Source organism: Haplochromis burtoni, unplaced genomic scaffold (genome assembly GCF_018398535.1).
Source record: "Haplochromis burtoni strain Fernald_Lab_line unplaced genomic scaffold, NCSU_Asbu1 Contig_608, whole genome shotgun sequence".
In the NCBI taxonomy this organism is placed as follows: domain Eukaryota; kingdom Metazoa; phylum Chordata; class Actinopteri; order Cichliformes; family Cichlidae; genus Haplochromis; species Haplochromis burtoni.
In genome coordinates, this window is record NW_024582969.1 from 102119 (window position 1) to 118510 (window position 16392).

General features: G+C 40.8%; 3 protein-coding genes across 7 annotated transcripts in view; 2 read left to right on the top strand and 1 right to left on the bottom strand.

Annotated features, from left to right (window-relative positions):
* The first annotated feature begins 246 nt into the window (after positions 1 to 246).
* On the top strand, positions 247 to 10895 carry LOC102307205 (cullin-3). Of its 3 annotated transcripts, none has more exons than XM_005948530.2 (16): positions 247 to 333; positions 4288 to 4485; positions 4613 to 4726; positions 5675 to 5835; positions 5970 to 6084; positions 6174 to 6402; positions 6525 to 6670; positions 6802 to 6978; positions 7091 to 7261; positions 7414 to 7521; positions 8285 to 8409; positions 8504 to 8600; positions 8739 to 8873; positions 9002 to 9188; positions 9602 to 9747; positions 9858 to 10895. In XM_005948530.2, the coding sequence occupies exons 2-16, from the start codon at positions 4288 to 4290 to the stop codon at positions 9987 to 9989; spliced, it is 2241 nt and encodes a 746-aa protein (XP_005948592.1). In that variant the 5' UTR covers positions 247 to 333; the 3' UTR covers positions 9990 to 10895. The 3 variants fall into 3 exon arrangements, with proteins under 3 accessions (XP_005948592.1, XP_005948593.1, XP_005948591.1); XM_005948531.3 differs by lacking the exon at positions 247 to 333 and adding an exon at positions 474 to 587; XM_005948529.2 differs by lacking the exon at positions 247 to 333 and adding an exon at positions 2574 to 2876.
* A 157-nt stretch (positions 10896 to 11052) lies between these two features.
* Positions 11053 to 13700, bottom strand: LOC102305476 (dehydrogenase/reductase SDR family member 12). The gene is made up of 10 exons (XM_005948522.3): positions 13475 to 13700; positions 12923 to 13056; positions 12761 to 12843; positions 12570 to 12665; positions 12371 to 12452; positions 12236 to 12297; positions 11990 to 12094; positions 11741 to 11831; positions 11484 to 11621; positions 11053 to 11368 (listed from the first exon to the last, which is right to left on the bottom strand). The coding sequence occupies exons 1-10, from the start codon at positions 13564 to 13566 to the stop codon at positions 11211 to 11213; spliced, it is 1041 nt and encodes a 346-aa protein (XP_005948584.1). The 5' UTR covers positions 13567 to 13700; the 3' UTR covers positions 11053 to 11210.
* A 72-nt stretch (positions 13701 to 13772) lies between these two features.
* ap1s3b (adaptor related protein complex 1 subunit sigma 3b) overlaps positions 13773 to 16392 on the top strand; it is a 4574-nt gene continuing 1954 nt past the window's right edge. The window contains exons 1-4 of one of the 3 annotated variants that reach the window (XM_014329660.2): positions 13773 to 13840; positions 15535 to 15713; positions 15806 to 15914; positions 16073 to 16210. In XM_014329660.2, coding sequence (XP_014185146.1) covers positions 15535 to 15713; positions 15806 to 15914; positions 16073 to 16210 — 426 coding nt within the window. In that variant the 5' untranslated portion in view covers positions 13773 to 13840. The other 2 variants (XM_014329659.2, XM_005948524.2) reach the window with 2 other exon arrangements.

The window sequence follows — 16392 nt, forward strand, 5'->3', positions numbered from 1 at the left end:
GGCTAGTGTCCGAGCTCGGATCATACCAAAATTAGGGGGAATTTACGACTATGCGCTATGTGCTTCGAATATTGTGTGTAGTTTTTGTTTTATACAGTTGTCAGCCAGGCATCTAACTATGAAACAAATTACAGTCTGACGCGGGCTTAAGCCCAGTAACCCCCCCTCCGACACCGGGCTTAAGCCCAGTAAGCACCCCCCCCATGAGTCAAACTACAATATATTTCACAAAATTCCAATATCTATCTCCTAGCAACCTATGTCCTCGTTTACAAATGGCAGTGAGAGATGAATAAAGTGATAAAGTTGAGGGTACTATAAAGGATTCAAAAGGTAATTGAATATTTTTTCTATACATTGTTCTTTCTTGTGTTTTACTTTAAGATGAAACTGTTGATAAAATACTTTACTTAATACTTCACTTATTTATTGTCTAATTATTATTGCCGATGTAACCATCAAGGTATGTAAGACATGAATCGCTAACGGAGCCAAGATGGCGACCGAGGTAGACCTGTTCTCCGCGGCTTAGCAGGATTTTGCAGTTTCACTTCCCTTTCAGCCTTCGTTTTTTCTCTGAATTACAAGTGAGTTATCCTACTGACTGTTCCTTCAGTACACGTATGCTGTACTTCTAAGTAACGGTTTCCTGAACTATACTTCAAATAACTTTTTCGTGACCCTAGCTTCCTTGCAAAGCGATAGCTCAGATGTTTCCAACAACTCAGGGTAGTAAAAGGAAGGAAAAAGAAACACCTATGAAAAGTAAAAGTCTAACGAAATGAGCAACCAAGGAAATGGAGAGAAATACATGTGTAGCTGGCTCAAAAACCACTCCCAAGAATGCCGTGGCTGCCGAACATGACTACAACTGCAGCAAAAGTCCTGAACTGATGCCACTGCTGGTTTCGGACCCCGATATTCCAGCCAGACCAGATGGTAAAAAACACAAAGGTGATATAACTCTTGCTGATATGCAAAACAACATTGCTACTTTAATTAATGAGCGCTCTGGATAATCTGGAGGCTATGGTCAGCAAGAATACTGTTAACATCGAGGCCATGAAGAAGTCTATTGGCTTCATGTTCTTGGAAGTAGAATCTTTGAAGAATGTCACCAAAACAGTTAAAGCTACTTGTAAGAAAAACAGCAGCAGATTGTCTCAAGTAGAACTGAAAGTCAATGAAGTTGAAAGATACCATCGGAGATGGAACCTCAGGCTCTCAGGTGTCCCTGAGCAAAAGCAAGAAGACATCTCCAGAAAAGTACTCGACATTTAACTCGGTGATGTTAACATTGCTCCAGATCCTTCACTAGACAGATGGCCACCTAGCTCAAATAACTCTGTCCTGTTGTTTAAATACATTTATGCAAAAAATTTCATTTAATAGACATTTGGAGAATTTAAAAACCCTAAAGCCAGACTATTTACATGGAGTAACAAATCCAACTCTTCTAAATCCCGTATTGACTTCTGGTTAGTCTCTGATTACTTAGAAATAATGTTATAGTCAATATAATGCCAACTCCACTCACGGACCACAAAGCAGTATCACTTCAAGTCTTTCTCAATCCTAATGCTGCCCAAACTTGTAGGAGCTGCTACTAGAAACTTAATAATTCCCTTCTAAAACATGAAAAAGTGATTGAAGATATTTTGTCATTAATGAAACGTTTCTGGGATAAAGCCCTAACCAGTCATCTCTGTCAAAATTTGGAACTCTTCGAATTTGAAGCCGCCTCATATTTAAGAGAGTATGGCTCATCTGCAGCAAAACAAACTCTCTTTTTAAAACATGCTTCACAGGTGCAGATAGCTATTAACACAATTAATGCCTTTACTTTAGCTTCAGGACTCCACTTAAACATTGGGAAATGTGAACTGCTTGCCCTTAGAAATTGTACCAGTCTATCTGTTGCTGGCATCCCAGTGAAAGAGTCTGTCACTTACCTTGGTATCATCATTAATAAAAATCAATCCACCAGGTTCTCCCATAATTTCACTCCAATTTTGGATAAAACATAAGCTAAATGCTTAGCTGCAGTGGGATTTATCCAGTAAAGGGAGAGTTTTACTCACGAAAGCGGAGGGATTATCTCGTCTAACTTATGCTTGTGTTTTTGTTGTTTCTTTTATCTTTTCTGAGTTCTCTCTTTGTTATGAGAAAATACTGTTTGGTTTCTTTAAGTACCCCATGGACAGGGCAAACGAATTTTAATTTATTAATTTACTGATATTACTGGCTAAATTTCATATACATAAATTGAAATTTTCTAACGCAAAACCATCCTTTCAATGCTTTTTAAATGAAACCAAACAATATGTTAAAACCATACAACATTCCCAAAATGTAAACGCTGTCAAAACCATAAACTTATGTTCCCTGTTCAATGTTATGTGATTCTTTACTAGACTGTTCTGTTTTGGTTTTTACCAAACCCCCGGACACTGTGTTTTTGTAATTTGGATCTATATTTTGTGCTTTGTCGATAAAGCTTATTCAAAAAAAAAAAAAAAAGAACCGCTTACTTCCAACCTGTGGAATGCACCTGTTAGTGACTTTTCTCCTCTCGCGAGATTTCGGATTGCGCAGTGGAGAACAGCCGTCCGCCATCACTGCATACAAGCTAACACTAGCCAAAACCACTGAAGAGAACGACTGACAACAACACAACAGACACACAGGGCGACCTAATTCCCACAGGGGAGGTCACCGAGTTTCTCTGTCGCTTTCCGGGCGCTGAAAGCAAATTAGCAGCTGCCTTTCATGTAGTCTTTAAGTCAACTTAGAAAGGATAGTCGTTGCAACTAATCATGTCCAACCTAAAAAGCGGCCCCAAGAAGGACACCAAGATGAGGATACGAGCCTTTCCTGTGAGTACTGAAAACTGTATGAGCTTTGTAAAATGACCCGAAACTATGAGACGAGTCAGGGGATGACAGGTCTTTATGCTAGTAATTGCCTGCTAACTAGTTGCTCAATCGAAGAAAAAAAATGTCACTCAAGCGAAAACTGCTTCAATCTGAGCAGTTACCTTGGGCGTATTATCGTGCAGTTTAATTAATGCTAGCTGGCTTATTGGTTTGTAAATGTCACCGTCATTTGTCATGAGCTTATGTTAGCATTAATTGAAACTTCAGTGAGAAGATGGCTAACTAAGTAGCGGGCCTGGCCGTGTTAGCTGTCTTGACATTTGCTATGTCAGTCTGCAGGTATCAGTGCGCTATGGTAACGATAAGCGGGGTTGTTTGTTGCTATTTATTCACGCTATGCTTTTGCTTCTGCCCGCGGAGGATATCAACACACATTGTCATGCAGAGTTAGCTGGAGAGCTAGCGCAACTTCATCCCAACAAGGTGCTAAAGTAAACATGGTCAAAATAACTTGAACAGGTTATGGTGTTGATGTTGGCCAACCCATCACAGCCACCCCTACCACAAATTCACACTTAGACGTTTGCATATAAGCATCTGATCAAGCCTGATACATTTAGGACAGTTTAGAAAAAGAAAAACCCAAAACAGATGACGAAGCAAAAATAAGAATGATTTTGTCAGTAGCTAGCGAGGTATATTTGGCCAAAAAAGAGAAAAAAATGAAATGGTCCATTGTTTAATGAACACACAATCAAGATATAGATGATGATCCTAAACACCTTTTCAAAATGCATAATAGACTCCCTTAAGAGATAAAAGCTTTACCATGCCATTTACAGTCCCAGTAATATGCAACTGTCAGAAAAAACGGTATTTATAGAAGGAAAAAAAATTGAGAAAACATTTCTAGCAGATTGAACAGCTTGGTTCTTGTTCTCCACTTAAATCAAGTTAAGATTTCTGCTGAGAGAATTCACATCTACTTCCTACTTACCTACCTCTTTTATAGGTACAGTTGTTTTCAGATGGTATGACTCAGTGGCCTTATTTCTTGATTTAGAGAGTTTAATTGTTTGTCATAAATTAAGAAAAAAAGTTATTATTTTATTTATGAAGCAGAAAGCAAGGGTGTTTGGTAACCTGTTAAACAAGCCACCCTTGCTTGTTTTTGGCATAATATTCAGGTTCAGAGATGTGGCTTTCAACATTCCTACACTAATTTCCAACAGAAGGGAGAAAAAAAGTTATGTCTTTATATTTTTACAAAACAGTTACTGACCATATGCAAGAGTATACAAAAGACATGAGATACATCAGATAGACCTGCTTTGGAAAGACTAATCCTTTTTCATTGTAAACAAAAACGGCATTAATCAAAGTATCTGAATTTAATATTTGTCTCTCACAGATGACAATGGATGAGAAATATGTGAACAACATCTGGGACCTTCTAAAGAATGCTATCCAGGAGATTCAGAGGAAAAACAACAGTGGACTGAGCTTTGAGGAGCTGTACAGGAACGCCTACACAATGGTGCTCCACAAACATGGGGAGAAGCTGTACACAGGCCTGAGGGAGGTGGTCACTGAGCACCTCATCAACAAGGTAAAGAAACTTTCATTAGTTTCAAAGTATTTTAGACAATGATGAGAATCGATCTGAAAAGAAGACAATTATTCATAATACCACACCAGATGTTGAGATGACTTTATTTGACTATTTATATCTTCAGGTACGGGAAGATGTCCTAAACTCCTTAAATAATAATTTTCTGCAAACACTGAATCAGGCCTGGAATGACCACCAGACTGCCATGGTCATGATCAGAGACATCCTCATGTACATGGTAGGTATGCTTTTGTGTTTTAGTCATACTCCTCATGTAAAAAATTCTGAAGCTGGACATCAGTAATTGTAAAAGATCTTTAAGATTTCATAGAGCATTTGTAACTGTTGTTTGGTGTTTTTGCACATGGAAATAATTTTGTGATATTTAAGGGATGGCCATTTGTGTTAACAGTAGACGTAAACGGCTTCTTTCACTCCTCAGATGGTTTGAAAGAGGAGTGAAAGAAGCCATTTACGTCCACTGTGAGCGACTATCTTTAAACAGAGGCGGTGGTTTACGACACCAACTGTCTGCCATCTATAATCCAGTTTTGCGATCCCTTCCCAGACGCCTTAACGCCCACTCACATCCTGGGTCATCTGACCTCAGGAAATCACATGATAGGGTGGGGCCAGGTTTCACAATGAGCTCACCCGAAACCCTGGCTGATTGTGACTCACACCCGCTTTCACACCTTGGCTCATGTGATTAGGTAGAGAATCATCAGGGGGTCCGTTGTCCCTCTTTGGGGGGATACTCCCACTGGGTTTAAATCTGGGACTTTGCCCATTTGACCTTAGAACTGAAGAAGCTTCTCGGATGAGAGGTGAAACGTCTTCAAGCAACTCAAAGAAGTCCAGACGCTTTTCTTTCCAAGCTCCTTAGAAAACAATAGGCTAAACAATGGCACCGTCAGTACAGAGACTACACAGCTGTCCTGGAGTTCTTTAGTTCTGTACTGTCCTCTTTCTTTAGCCCAGACAGTGGGTTTTTTTTGTTTGTTTTAATCTACTGAAGGCTGATAACCTACCTTATTGGAAGCCACTTCTTACTTTGAAAATTTACATATGCTACTATGTATTTGTATAATCACAGTACAGCAAATCCATCCCTTTTTTGATACCATAGTTTATCATAGTACATATTTTCATAGAAAACTGCATCTTCTGTTCTCATGTCTTCTAGGACAGGGTCTATGTTCAGCAAAACAATGTGGAAAATGTCTACAACCTTGGCCTCATCATATTCAGAGACCAGGTGGTGCGCTACGGCTGCATTCGGGATCACCTACGACAGACCTTACTGGACATGATTGCACGGGAAAGAAAGGGAGAGGTAGTAGACAGGTGTGAAAGAATAGTGCTTCACTTCTTGGTCTTTAGAACACCTTTACTGCAGAACTGAAAGTTTGTTCAAGTACAAAATTGAGTGATGAGCTAGTTTTCTGTCCTTGTTTCGAATGCTCTACAATTCATTGCAGGGGAGCTATCAGAAATGCCTGCCAGATGCTGATGATTCTAGGCCTGGATGGCAGGTCTGTATACGAGGAGGACTTTGAGGGTCCTTTCTTAGATATGTCAGCAGAATTCTTCCAGGTGAGTCTGTGCTATGCACTTTTTACTCCATCTTTTTGTTGCTATTCTAAATAATTTCTATAACAACACATAATATGTGCTTGTTTCAGATGGAAAGCCAAAAGTTCTTAGCAGAAAACTGTGCCAGTGTCTACATAAAGAAGGTAGAGGCCAGAATCAATGAAGAGATTGAGCGAGTTATGCATTGCCTGGACAAGTCCACAGAGGAACCCATTGTCAAAGTAGTGGAAAGGGAGCTAATTTCAAAACACATGAAGACCATTGTGGAGATGGAGAACTCTGGCTTGGTCCATATGCTTAAGAATGGCAAGACGGAAGGTAAAAGCATTAAATCATTCATGACTTTTCTGTGCACGTAATTCAGAAATAAAATTTTTTTTTTTAAAAAACACCAAAGAATTTCCTTTCTCATTGTTTTTTACTTCACGTCTCACTCTCAGACTTGGCATGCATGTACAAGCTGTTTAGTCGTGTGCCAAATGGCCTGAAAACAATGTGCGAGTGTATGAGCTCTTACTTGAGAGAACAAGGCAAAGCTCTGGTGTCAGAAGAGGGAGAGGGCAAGAACCCCGTTGACTACATTCAGGTATGCCTCTGGTATCTAAAAAAAGTGTAGCATTAGAAGATTTAAATATCAGGTTAATCATGCTTAAAGTACCAAGAGAGACTTGTATCGTGCTGGATTACATAACTTCTTTGTTACCACCGTTTGAACAGGGTTTGCTAGACCTGAAAACACGATTTGATCGGTTCCTCCTCGAGGCCTTCAACAACGACAGACTCTTCAAACAAACTATAGCTGGAGACTTTGAGTATTTCCTGAACCTCAACTCCCGCTCTCCAGAGTACCTTTCACTCTTTATTGATGACAAGCTCAAGAAGGGAGTCAAAGGGGTGAGTGGCTTCTTCAGAAACCTTGAGTAGATCTGGAAGTCATTTAGAGTTTTCGGTTAGCAGTTGACTTCTACTTTTTATCTTGTTTCTGCCCTTTTTTTTGTTTGAATAGTTGACGGAACAGGAAGTGGAGTCGATTCTTGACAAGGCCATGGTGTTGTTCCGGTTTATGCAGGAGAAGGATGTTTTTGAAAGGTACTACAAGCAGCATTTGGGTCGTCGGCTGCTCAGTAACAAGAGTGTCTCAGACGACTCGGAAAAGAACATGATCTCTAAGCTCAAGGTAAAAACCATTTAAAAAGTAGTAGTTTTATATATAAATTTATGCACAGGACTTGTACATTCTCATATCATTTATCTCGTGCTTCCTCTCTTCACCTGTCTAAATCTTTGTCAGAGGGTTCACGTCATTTTCTTCGTCTCTTTCTGTTACAGACAGAGTGCGGCTGTCAGTTCACCTCAAAACTGGAAGGGATGTTCAGAGACATGAGCATCTCCAACACTACCATGGATGAGTTCAGGCAACACATACAAACTACATCAGTAAGTCAGTCAGAAAAACAAGGCACACAGGAAAACCCAGCACAGCTGACGAACTCTATGATAGCACAGCAGGATTTCAGATATAGAGCCTCATACACCCACGCATTGCACATTCATACAGCTACACAGCACATCCTTGCATGTTCAACTTAGGCACACACTTTATTTTGAAATATGTTCTGTCAGTGCCTTATCTCCACACTTTGTGATGTTTGGTGTCGTGTCTCACAATAAAATTAAAAAGAAGAAGTCATTGTTTAGGTTGTTATTTAGAAGTCCTGTTTTAAAGCATGACTAGAGAGCATTAACTCGTGGTCACAAAGCACATTTAGATTAGAAGTCAAAGTTCTACTCGAGTCCAGAGTGCTGATGTGATCGTCTCTGCCTCACCCCAAAGGAACATTTGAACATATCAAATGCTAATTTACTTCATGAATACAGTAATCTCAGAAAGATAAGTACACTGACCCACATCTTTACTTGGTATACAATAGTAGACGTGCCTTAAACTACACAGTGGAGGCTTTACTGTGTATATGCGTTAGTCAAACAACATGATTGGCTCATAGGGTCATTAATTTAGCTGTTGATTGTCTCTTTTGGGGCCGAATTCGCCCATGGATTTTTTTTTTCTTTATTCAGGATTTGTTGAGTACCATCTCTCTCTGTCTCGCTCTCTTACGCTGTCTGATACCAGATATTCTGCATTGAAGCTGTAATGGGTGTGTAGTCATGTTATCTGCTTTTCATGTACGTGTTCCAGGCATCTTTAAGTGGTGTGGACCTCACAGTAAGAGTCCTAACTACTGGCTACTGGCCCACACAGTCTGCAACACCTAAATGCACCATCCCCCCTGCTCCCAGACACGCCTTTGAAGTCTTCAGACGGTAATCCTCTTTCTTCATATGTTTTGCAATACAAAGAAGATCTCAGTGTACTTTTAATTTATTGGTTTTCACCGCCTTTGTTTTTATTTACCAGATTTTACCTAGCTAAGCACAGTGGTAGACAGCTCACATTACAACATCACATGGGAGGAGCTGACCTAAACGCAACTTTCTATGGAGCTGTTAAAAAGGTAGATTCTGCATTTCAAAACTGCTTTAGTATTGAAATTAAAATGCATCTTATTGTGATTAAATCAGTATCATTGAGGATTTTCATAATCTTTCTGTTAAGCAGCAAAACATGTTTTTTAAACCTTCTCCATGTGCAGGAGGATGGTTCAGAGTTGGGTATGGGAGGTGCCCAGGTGACAGGGTCTAACACCCGCAAGCACATACTACAGGTCTCCACCTTCCAGATGACCATCCTCATGCTCTTCAACAACAGAGAAAAGTGCACTTTTGAGGTGGGAACACACTTTTTATATGGCTGTACTCTACCATTAAATGACTTAATGTCTTTATATATGTGTGTTTTTGTACATATTGGTGTCAAAGTTTTTGACTTAAAGCCAATTTCTTTTTTTTTCTACAGGAGATTCAGCAGGAGACAGATATTCCAGAGCGAGAGTTGGTGCGAGCATTACAGTCTTTAGCATGTGGGAAACCCACACAGCGAATTCTCACTAAGGAGCCCAAGTCCAAGGAGATAGAAAATGGACACGTGTTTACAGTCAACGATCAGTTTACCTCGAGACTGCACAGAGTCAAAATTCAGACAGGTGAGCAAAGGCTGTGTGTAATGCACCAGAGCTCGCTGATGTCTTGTGTCTTTTCCGGGACCCTTTCTGTCCGTCTCGGCTGACACTCCAGGATATATGGGTCATCACTGCTGTGCTTTTTAAAAATATAATAGTATTTCATATTAGTACTTATATTATCTAATACTGACTGATTCCGTACCACAAGTAGAATATCATACAGCTTTTTAACTCAAAATAAAAACACAATAATTTACTTTAATTTTTATTTATATATTTATTTTTTTATTTTTTTATTTAGGGCTATGCATAAGTAAAGGCTTCTGTTCTGAAATACTTACTGTTACATGGTGGCTGTGTAACCATAGCATTCTTTGAAGTGGAGTTAGGACACTTCCTTTCTGTAATACAGTTCCTGTATCCAATTTTTCCAGTTGCTGCTAAACAAGGTGAATCAGACCCTGAAAGGAAAGAGACTCGGCAGAAAGTGGATGACGACAGGAAGCACGAGATTGAGGCAGCCATTGTCCGAATCATGAAGTCGAGGAAGAAGATGCAACACAATGTCCTGGTTGCAGAGGTAAGGAACTTGTCCATTTTACAGAATCCATTTTCATTTTTCAAATAATGAACAACAATTTTAATGCTGTTACTTTCTGTTCTTCTTTTTTTTTTTGTGTGTTTGTTCAGGTCACTCAGCAGCTCCGGGCACGTTTTCTTCCGAGCCCTGTGGTAATCAAAAAGCGGATAGAGGGACTTATAGAAAGAGAATACTTGGCGAGGACACCAGAGGACCGTAAAGTGTACACCTACGTTGCGTAGAAGATGAACTGTGAAGGAGACGAGGAAGAGACTGGACTGGAGGGAGGGGTAGTTGTTTTTCTTTGGACTGTTGTTACGCATGGACTGGAAGTTTCTTTTAGAGACAGACACTGGGAACCCGACTCATCGCCACTTCCAAAAAAAATACAGTAAACACATAAATGGGGAATAAAAATCTTACTACAGGAAAAAAAGAATCCATCGAAATCTTCTAGATGATTTTTAAATCTGACCAAACTTCCTGTTCCCTGAGAGTTTTAACATGGATGGATCCAGCTTCAAGCTTTTCACTGTTTTACCCTTGTAGAGCTCAAACTTGAAAAGAATCCCTTGGGAAAAATGTGAATGCACCACTTATTTTTTTGGCTCAATACTGTATAAAAATAAAATTATTTAAAAAAAGAAAAAAAAAAAAAGGAAAAAAAAAAGGAAAATGTGGATTCTTACAAAATAACGATTATGAAATGCTGGAGTTTTTCAAGCAAGCAATTGCAAAAAGTCCACTAATTTACTGGTGTTTGTCAACCAGCTGTGACGGATCAGTATGAAAGGAAGCAGGCTGAGAGGGAGTGTTTACTGCTCTCTGCTGACCCTTTGTGGAAATAGCATTTAAATCCACACCCAGACAGTTGAGGATGAAAACATCTAGTTTATCCTGCTGCTCTGCAAGAACACAAGTACAGTCTTTTCTCCCAATGGAGACAACGCTGTCATCTGGTGTTTATATAGAAGAAAGTGTTTCCTTCCCAGCACGCTTGGTCATGGTTCAGTTATCTGAATTTGAGATAATAATGGGTATTTTTTTTTTCCCCCCCACATTCCATCTGTTAGGTTGGGTTTATACTGCCGTAATATTGTGCAAATATGTAACAATGTGGCGCCATAAAGGAGACTGAGCAATCAGGTGCAGAAAAGCCATTTTTTTTTTTCCTATTTTATCAAACATCAACTGCACATCTGAGATTTAAGCACTGTTGACATTTGTGCAAATTTCCAAATATAAAGCACGAGTCAGAAATCTGTTTTTGTAATGTAAATATACAAGACATGAGTGTACATGCAATCAAGTCAGTTATTTCGTCTTTAATCAATATTTTGTGACACTACACAACGCAGTTTCATAAACATGCAACTGTTGCTGTAGACAGGAGGCTTGTTAAGAATCGACGACACCTTTTCCAGTAGCTGGTCATATGGTTATGACGTAGAGTAGCAGACAAACTAGACAAACTGTGGTCTACAAGGTCCAGCGGGATCTGCGTCAGCTTGCAACTGAAAATCTTTGGATAGATTCTCCAATTGCGTCATGAAACTCTGAATCTCCTCAGCCGAACTGTGAGTCCAAGCCAGAGGGAGGTGGGTGGGAACAGGCTTCCGATCTGCAACACATGTAAGCTGTCAGAACTGGTGGCGCCAGACGATGACGATGCTTGAGTTGACCTGAGAAGGTTAACAGAAAATATGGTGGAGCCCGTCACATTTCGTGTTGTTTACCTTGAAAGAACTGCCCGCTGCGTGTTCTGGAAGCCACCCTGGACAAAGCCAACCACACGACTGTGTCGGCTCCTTGTTCTACAGTACGCAGCCTGTCCTCCATCATCCGGTGGAACTGAGGCATTGATGTAGAAACGGCTGGAAACAAGGAGAAAATAGATCTAGCTGTTAATTGTATTTGTGGTTTTTGAGAAAGGAGGAAGACTAATTAAAATACAGTTCAAGAAAAACTGCAACTGTTGCTCAAATGAGCGTACCTGGTGTATCTACCCAGCCTGGATGCATGACAGAAAAGTGAATGACAGGATTGGCTTTGGCCCACTGTTCTGTCAGCACCACCTGCTGTCTCTGAAAAGGAACAACACAATGTGGCCTCTTTACATCTTACGTCAGTCTTCTCCATTACTTTAAAAGACCTATATAACTAGTCAGACATGGTATTGTGCAATGTAAAGCAGGTTCAAACTTAATTTTTAAAAACTCTGGACCACACTTTCCTGTCTTACCTTGTTCTGTGCGTAGACCATAACGGCATCAAAGTAGCCCTTCGCCGACTGCAAGTCATCGACCTCGAGTTTCTGTACCAGCATGCCTCCTGAGGACACAGTGATCTAATAGGCAGGAGGGGGAATAAATACATCAGTGTGCTTACAACACCATGACCCACTACAACGTGGACAAGAGTGGCATTATACTGTCTGCACTATACAGATGAACACTTTGTTTGTGTGCACTTATGCGTGTAATCATACCACTCTTGGATCCCGGCTCTTCTGTAAAAGTGGTATAAGAGTCTGTGTGAGAATATACACCCCTGAAAAAGGAAATTAAAAAATTGAAAAATTGTTATGCAAGACAACAGTCTGACCATCAGAAGAAAATCTCACCCATAGTGTTGGTGGCAAAGTTCTTCTCCAGCCCTTCAGTGTTCAGCTCTCTCTTGTGCACCATACACCCTGCATTGTTTATCTGCCAAAGCAGAGAAAAGTCCAATCACACAACTTAGTCTAAACCATTAACACAGTTAGCTTAGGAAAGAGGATATGAAATCTATTTATTGTAATAAAGAATAAAGGTGATACATGCCAAACCATTCAGTGATGGATACTGCTTCTTGAAGGCCTCTGCAAACTCCCAGACTTTGCGTGACTGGGACATGTCCACAGTATGGATGTATACTTCCTAGAATATGAAGATTAGGCATCACTTTGTTTCTCATAAATCAGGGGATTTTTTATTTGCTTTTTACTTTCTGTATTTAAAGTCAATATTCTCACCGTGTTCCCAGATTTAGTAACAATGTCTTCTTTGGCTTCTTCTGCTTTATCTTTGTTCCTACAAACCATGTGGACCGTGCCACCTGGAGACAAAGCATCAGGTTTTATTTGCTATCATTATGTGGTGATGTTTGACAGATAACACAACCCTCCGGCGTGTACCTTTCTTGGCTATAGCCACGGCTGTTGCTTTTCCAATTCCACTGTTGGCTCCAGTAATCATAAATGACCTCCCCACCACCGACACATCCAGGTCCCGGGGATCAAACTCTTTAGACGCCACCTCGTATCCCTTCCTACGGGCGTGCAGAAAACATGTAATAAAGTTAATGCTTCAATTTGAGGACTGATCATTTCTCAAAAGGCGGCTTGTGATTGACAGCCTGCATTGTTGTTGAGATGATGAGACGATGAAACTGTCATCCTCAAGACACACGAGCTGTCAATAGAACTATTGTAACTGTACATAAAGGGCAGTTTGTGTGATGATTGTGCCACACAGTGATCAGACCTTTGATATGGCTCTGCGGAGCAGCTTTTGGGGTTGAATAAACAACATGAAATGCATGTCACAGGGCAGAAATCTTAATTTTAGTTTTAAAAAAAGAGAGACAGAACAAAACAATACCAAGTAAAAAGATTGATATTTACCAGGCATCTTTTGACAGCATCCCTACACACAGCAGATCAACACCAAAATGATATCCTACTGACCTTGTATATTGCTGGATTCCATTCAAAAACCAGATGGCATTTCGGTACAGAGACATGATTTCAAATGAGGAACAATCCCAAACAAAGTGCATCAAGTTTTCCAGTCCTTGTTCAAGCAGCTGTGTGACAGATCATAATCACATGAGGCGGGAGGAGAGGGATGCGCTTGCTGCTCTCTGCCGACTCCGACCGGGAATAACATTTAAACACACACCCTGACAGCAGTCACGCGACGCCAGTTATCAGTTCATTCATTAACGTGGGTCCCACAGTCACGTGGCAGATTTTTTTATTTTTTTTAAAGGGCGCTCCTGGTTGGGCGGATCCCTGGAAATACAAGCCCAGGATAACCAATCCACGATTGTTGTGAGTACCGATGACGCGTCACTGCCCAGCGGCATTGTGGGCGGAGTTAGCCAAGTTTCACCCTGTACTCACTTCACGGAGGATAGATATGTGTCCATCCGGGCAGTTTGACCCTTTGTGAGGGTTAAAGTACTTCGTTTTTAAATATTTTCACGGTGTTTTGTAGCTCCTCGGTCTGGTGTTGAAAATGGTAAGTTTCTGGAGAATGTGTTTGTTTTGTGCGCTTGATTGTAGGCATAAAATACCCCGACTGTTCACCTGTTGCACCTGCTGTCGCTGACAGGTAGCTAAAGCTAGAAACTGCGCCTCTAACAGCACTTCCTGCTACACTGGGTCAGGTTTGTTTTCCGATTCAGGCCTGATGAGAGTCTACTTGGTTTCCACTTTGAGTTTTTATTGTCTGTATCCTACTTTTAATAAAACTCGGAAGTAAGGTGTGTGCTCTACCAGTCGGTCTATTCTGTAAGAAAACAGGTTTTGTGACTTCTCGTCGAGCGTTGCCCTGCTGGCTGTTTAATGCTTTACATATTAATTTGCCTGTGAGTTCTTAAGGGGTGTACACACCTGTAAATGACCTACAGGTGTGTAGACTTAAACAATCAAGTCTTCCTGTATCTCTGGTGGTTAATGCTTGACTATCACTCAGTCTAATAATGTTATCTCCTTCTGTATTGTTCATTTCTAGTAGTGGAAGAACTGGTATGTCTTCATTTTGTTGGCCTGAATGGCTATAATAGAAGAATATGTTTCTTCTTTATACATTGTATAACCGTGTATTGTTTTTTTTTTCTCTTTAGTTAATGGGTTTCTCAGATATTTGAACTCAGCTGCTCATTTGAATGACACATAAACAGGCTGGATCATAAATGTTGTGCAGGACATGCCAATTGTGTCATACTACACATACTTCTTTATGACTGCAGTGGTGTCCACTGGCTTTTAAGTGTGCTCTTTGTTGCACATCAGGGTTTAGGCATTACAGCCTCACTGGTGACCTGAATGGTAGAAAATAATTGACAGACCTCACTACTGAGACAACCCCCTGTTTTTCCTCTTTTGTTTTTTTTCTTGCAAGCAAAAACCTGGTACTCTTAAAGTTGAGTCTGATTTTTGTTTTTTCTTTAAATGAAACCTAAAATCAGGATGATATTTCAGAGAGCCTTGCATGTTCTCGCTTCTGATTGGGAGAAAAATGCTCCATAAAGCCTGAAGACAAAGTAATATTTATTCTTGAAGCCTAACTTTAACAATGAGAGGAAACGGCACGGCAGTGTGGTCCCGACAGAGTGGGGGTGGGGATGAAGGAGACTAATGTCTGTTTGGATATGTACTCAAACCTGACCGGTGCTCGGAAACACGTTATCCAAACATCCAAAAGCTGGACTTGCTGGCTCACTTGAAAACTGCCACTTCCTCAGTTGTCAGTGACCTTCACTATTACTCCCTGTCAAGCCCTTTATTTCCCCCTCGTGTTTGGTCAGTCAAGTTACTCGCTAATGAACCGTGCCAGCAGCACAGCCACTTGTGCAGTCCTGATTGTGACTGTGTGTGTTGGTGTGGGCGCAGCGCCGGCTGCTTAATAAAGTTTCTCGGGATTAACTTGATGTGGATTTCTGTTTGTTTGTGTGAGTCATCATTGCTGCGTCGACACGGGCCAGGATTTCCCCTCTGACAATGCCCTCTTGTGTCGTTAGATGCGCTTCATGCTGCTCTTCAGTCGCCAGGGGAAGCTGCGTCTGCAGAAGTGGTTCACGTCCATGTCGGAACGTGAGAAGAAGAAGATCATCAGGGACATGACCACCATGGTGCTGGCACGGCAACCCCGCTCCTGCAACTTCATGCAGTGGAAAGACCTAAAGATTGTTTATAAGCGGTAAGATTGCTTCACGTGTTTATTGACACTTCTCCAATAGGTGTTGGTCCCCACAATGCCACTGTTAATCATCTGTGTCTGATTCTCCTCAGGTATGCAAGCCTGTATTTCTGTTTGGGAGTAGAGAGCCAGGAAAATGAGCTGCTAGCCCTGGAGATCATTCATCGCTACGTGGAGCTGCTAGACAAATACTTTGGCAATGTATTTCACCTTCTCATATTTGTTATGCAGCTGTAGTCTGAAGTAAAGTGTTGCTAAAAATCAATAACATTGCTGCTCAACTAGGCTGCAAAGATTGGATCTAAGAATATGTTCTGCTCTGTAGTTTCTCTAATTTAATAACTGCGTCATCCTCTCAGGTGTGTGAGCTGGACATTATCTTTAACTTTGAGAAGGCCTATTTTATCCTGGATGAGTTTCTAATGGGAGGCGAGATCCAGGAAACCTCTAAACAGATTGTGAATCGCTCCATTGAAGCCTCAGACATGTTACAGGAGGTGAGATTCACTGATATGCACGCACAAATGCACTTAGTAAAACACTGTGACTTGCACCTGTGGTGTGAGCACGTAACATCTGTTGCATGGCTCAGTGTATAAAGCGAGACACTGCAGGCATAGGCGTGTTTTCTTCATGCACTGGTTGATTTTTGAGATTCTGGCCTATTTGGATTTTTTTT

Excerpts from the sequence above, each read along its gene's own strand:
- LOC102305476 (XM_005948522.3), bottom strand. The coding sequence starts at position 13,566 with ATGCACTTTGTTTGGGATTGTTCCTCATTTGAAATCATGTCTCTGTAC. Across the intron at positions 12,844-12,922 it reads CGTGGCTATAGCCAAGAAAG|GTGGCACGGTCCACATGGTT; the intron begins GTACACGCCGGA and ends CTTTGTCTCCAG. Across the intron at positions 12,453-12,569 it reads ATCCATCACTGAATGGTTTG|ATAAACAATGCAGGGTGTAT; the intron begins GCATGTATCACC and ends CTGCTTTGGCAG.
- LOC102307205 (XM_005948529.2), top strand. The coding sequence starts at position 2,817 with ATGTCCAACCTAAAAAGCGGCCCCAAGAAGGACACCAAGATGAGGATA. Across the intron at positions 5,836-5,969 it reads AAGGGAGAGGTAGTAGACAG|GGGAGCTATCAGAAATGCCT; the intron begins GTGTGAAAGAAT and ends AATTCATTGCAG. Across the intron at positions 6,671-6,801 it reads ACCCCGTTGACTACATTCAG|GGTTTGCTAGACCTGAAAAC; the intron begins GTATGCCTCTGG and ends CCGTTTGAACAG.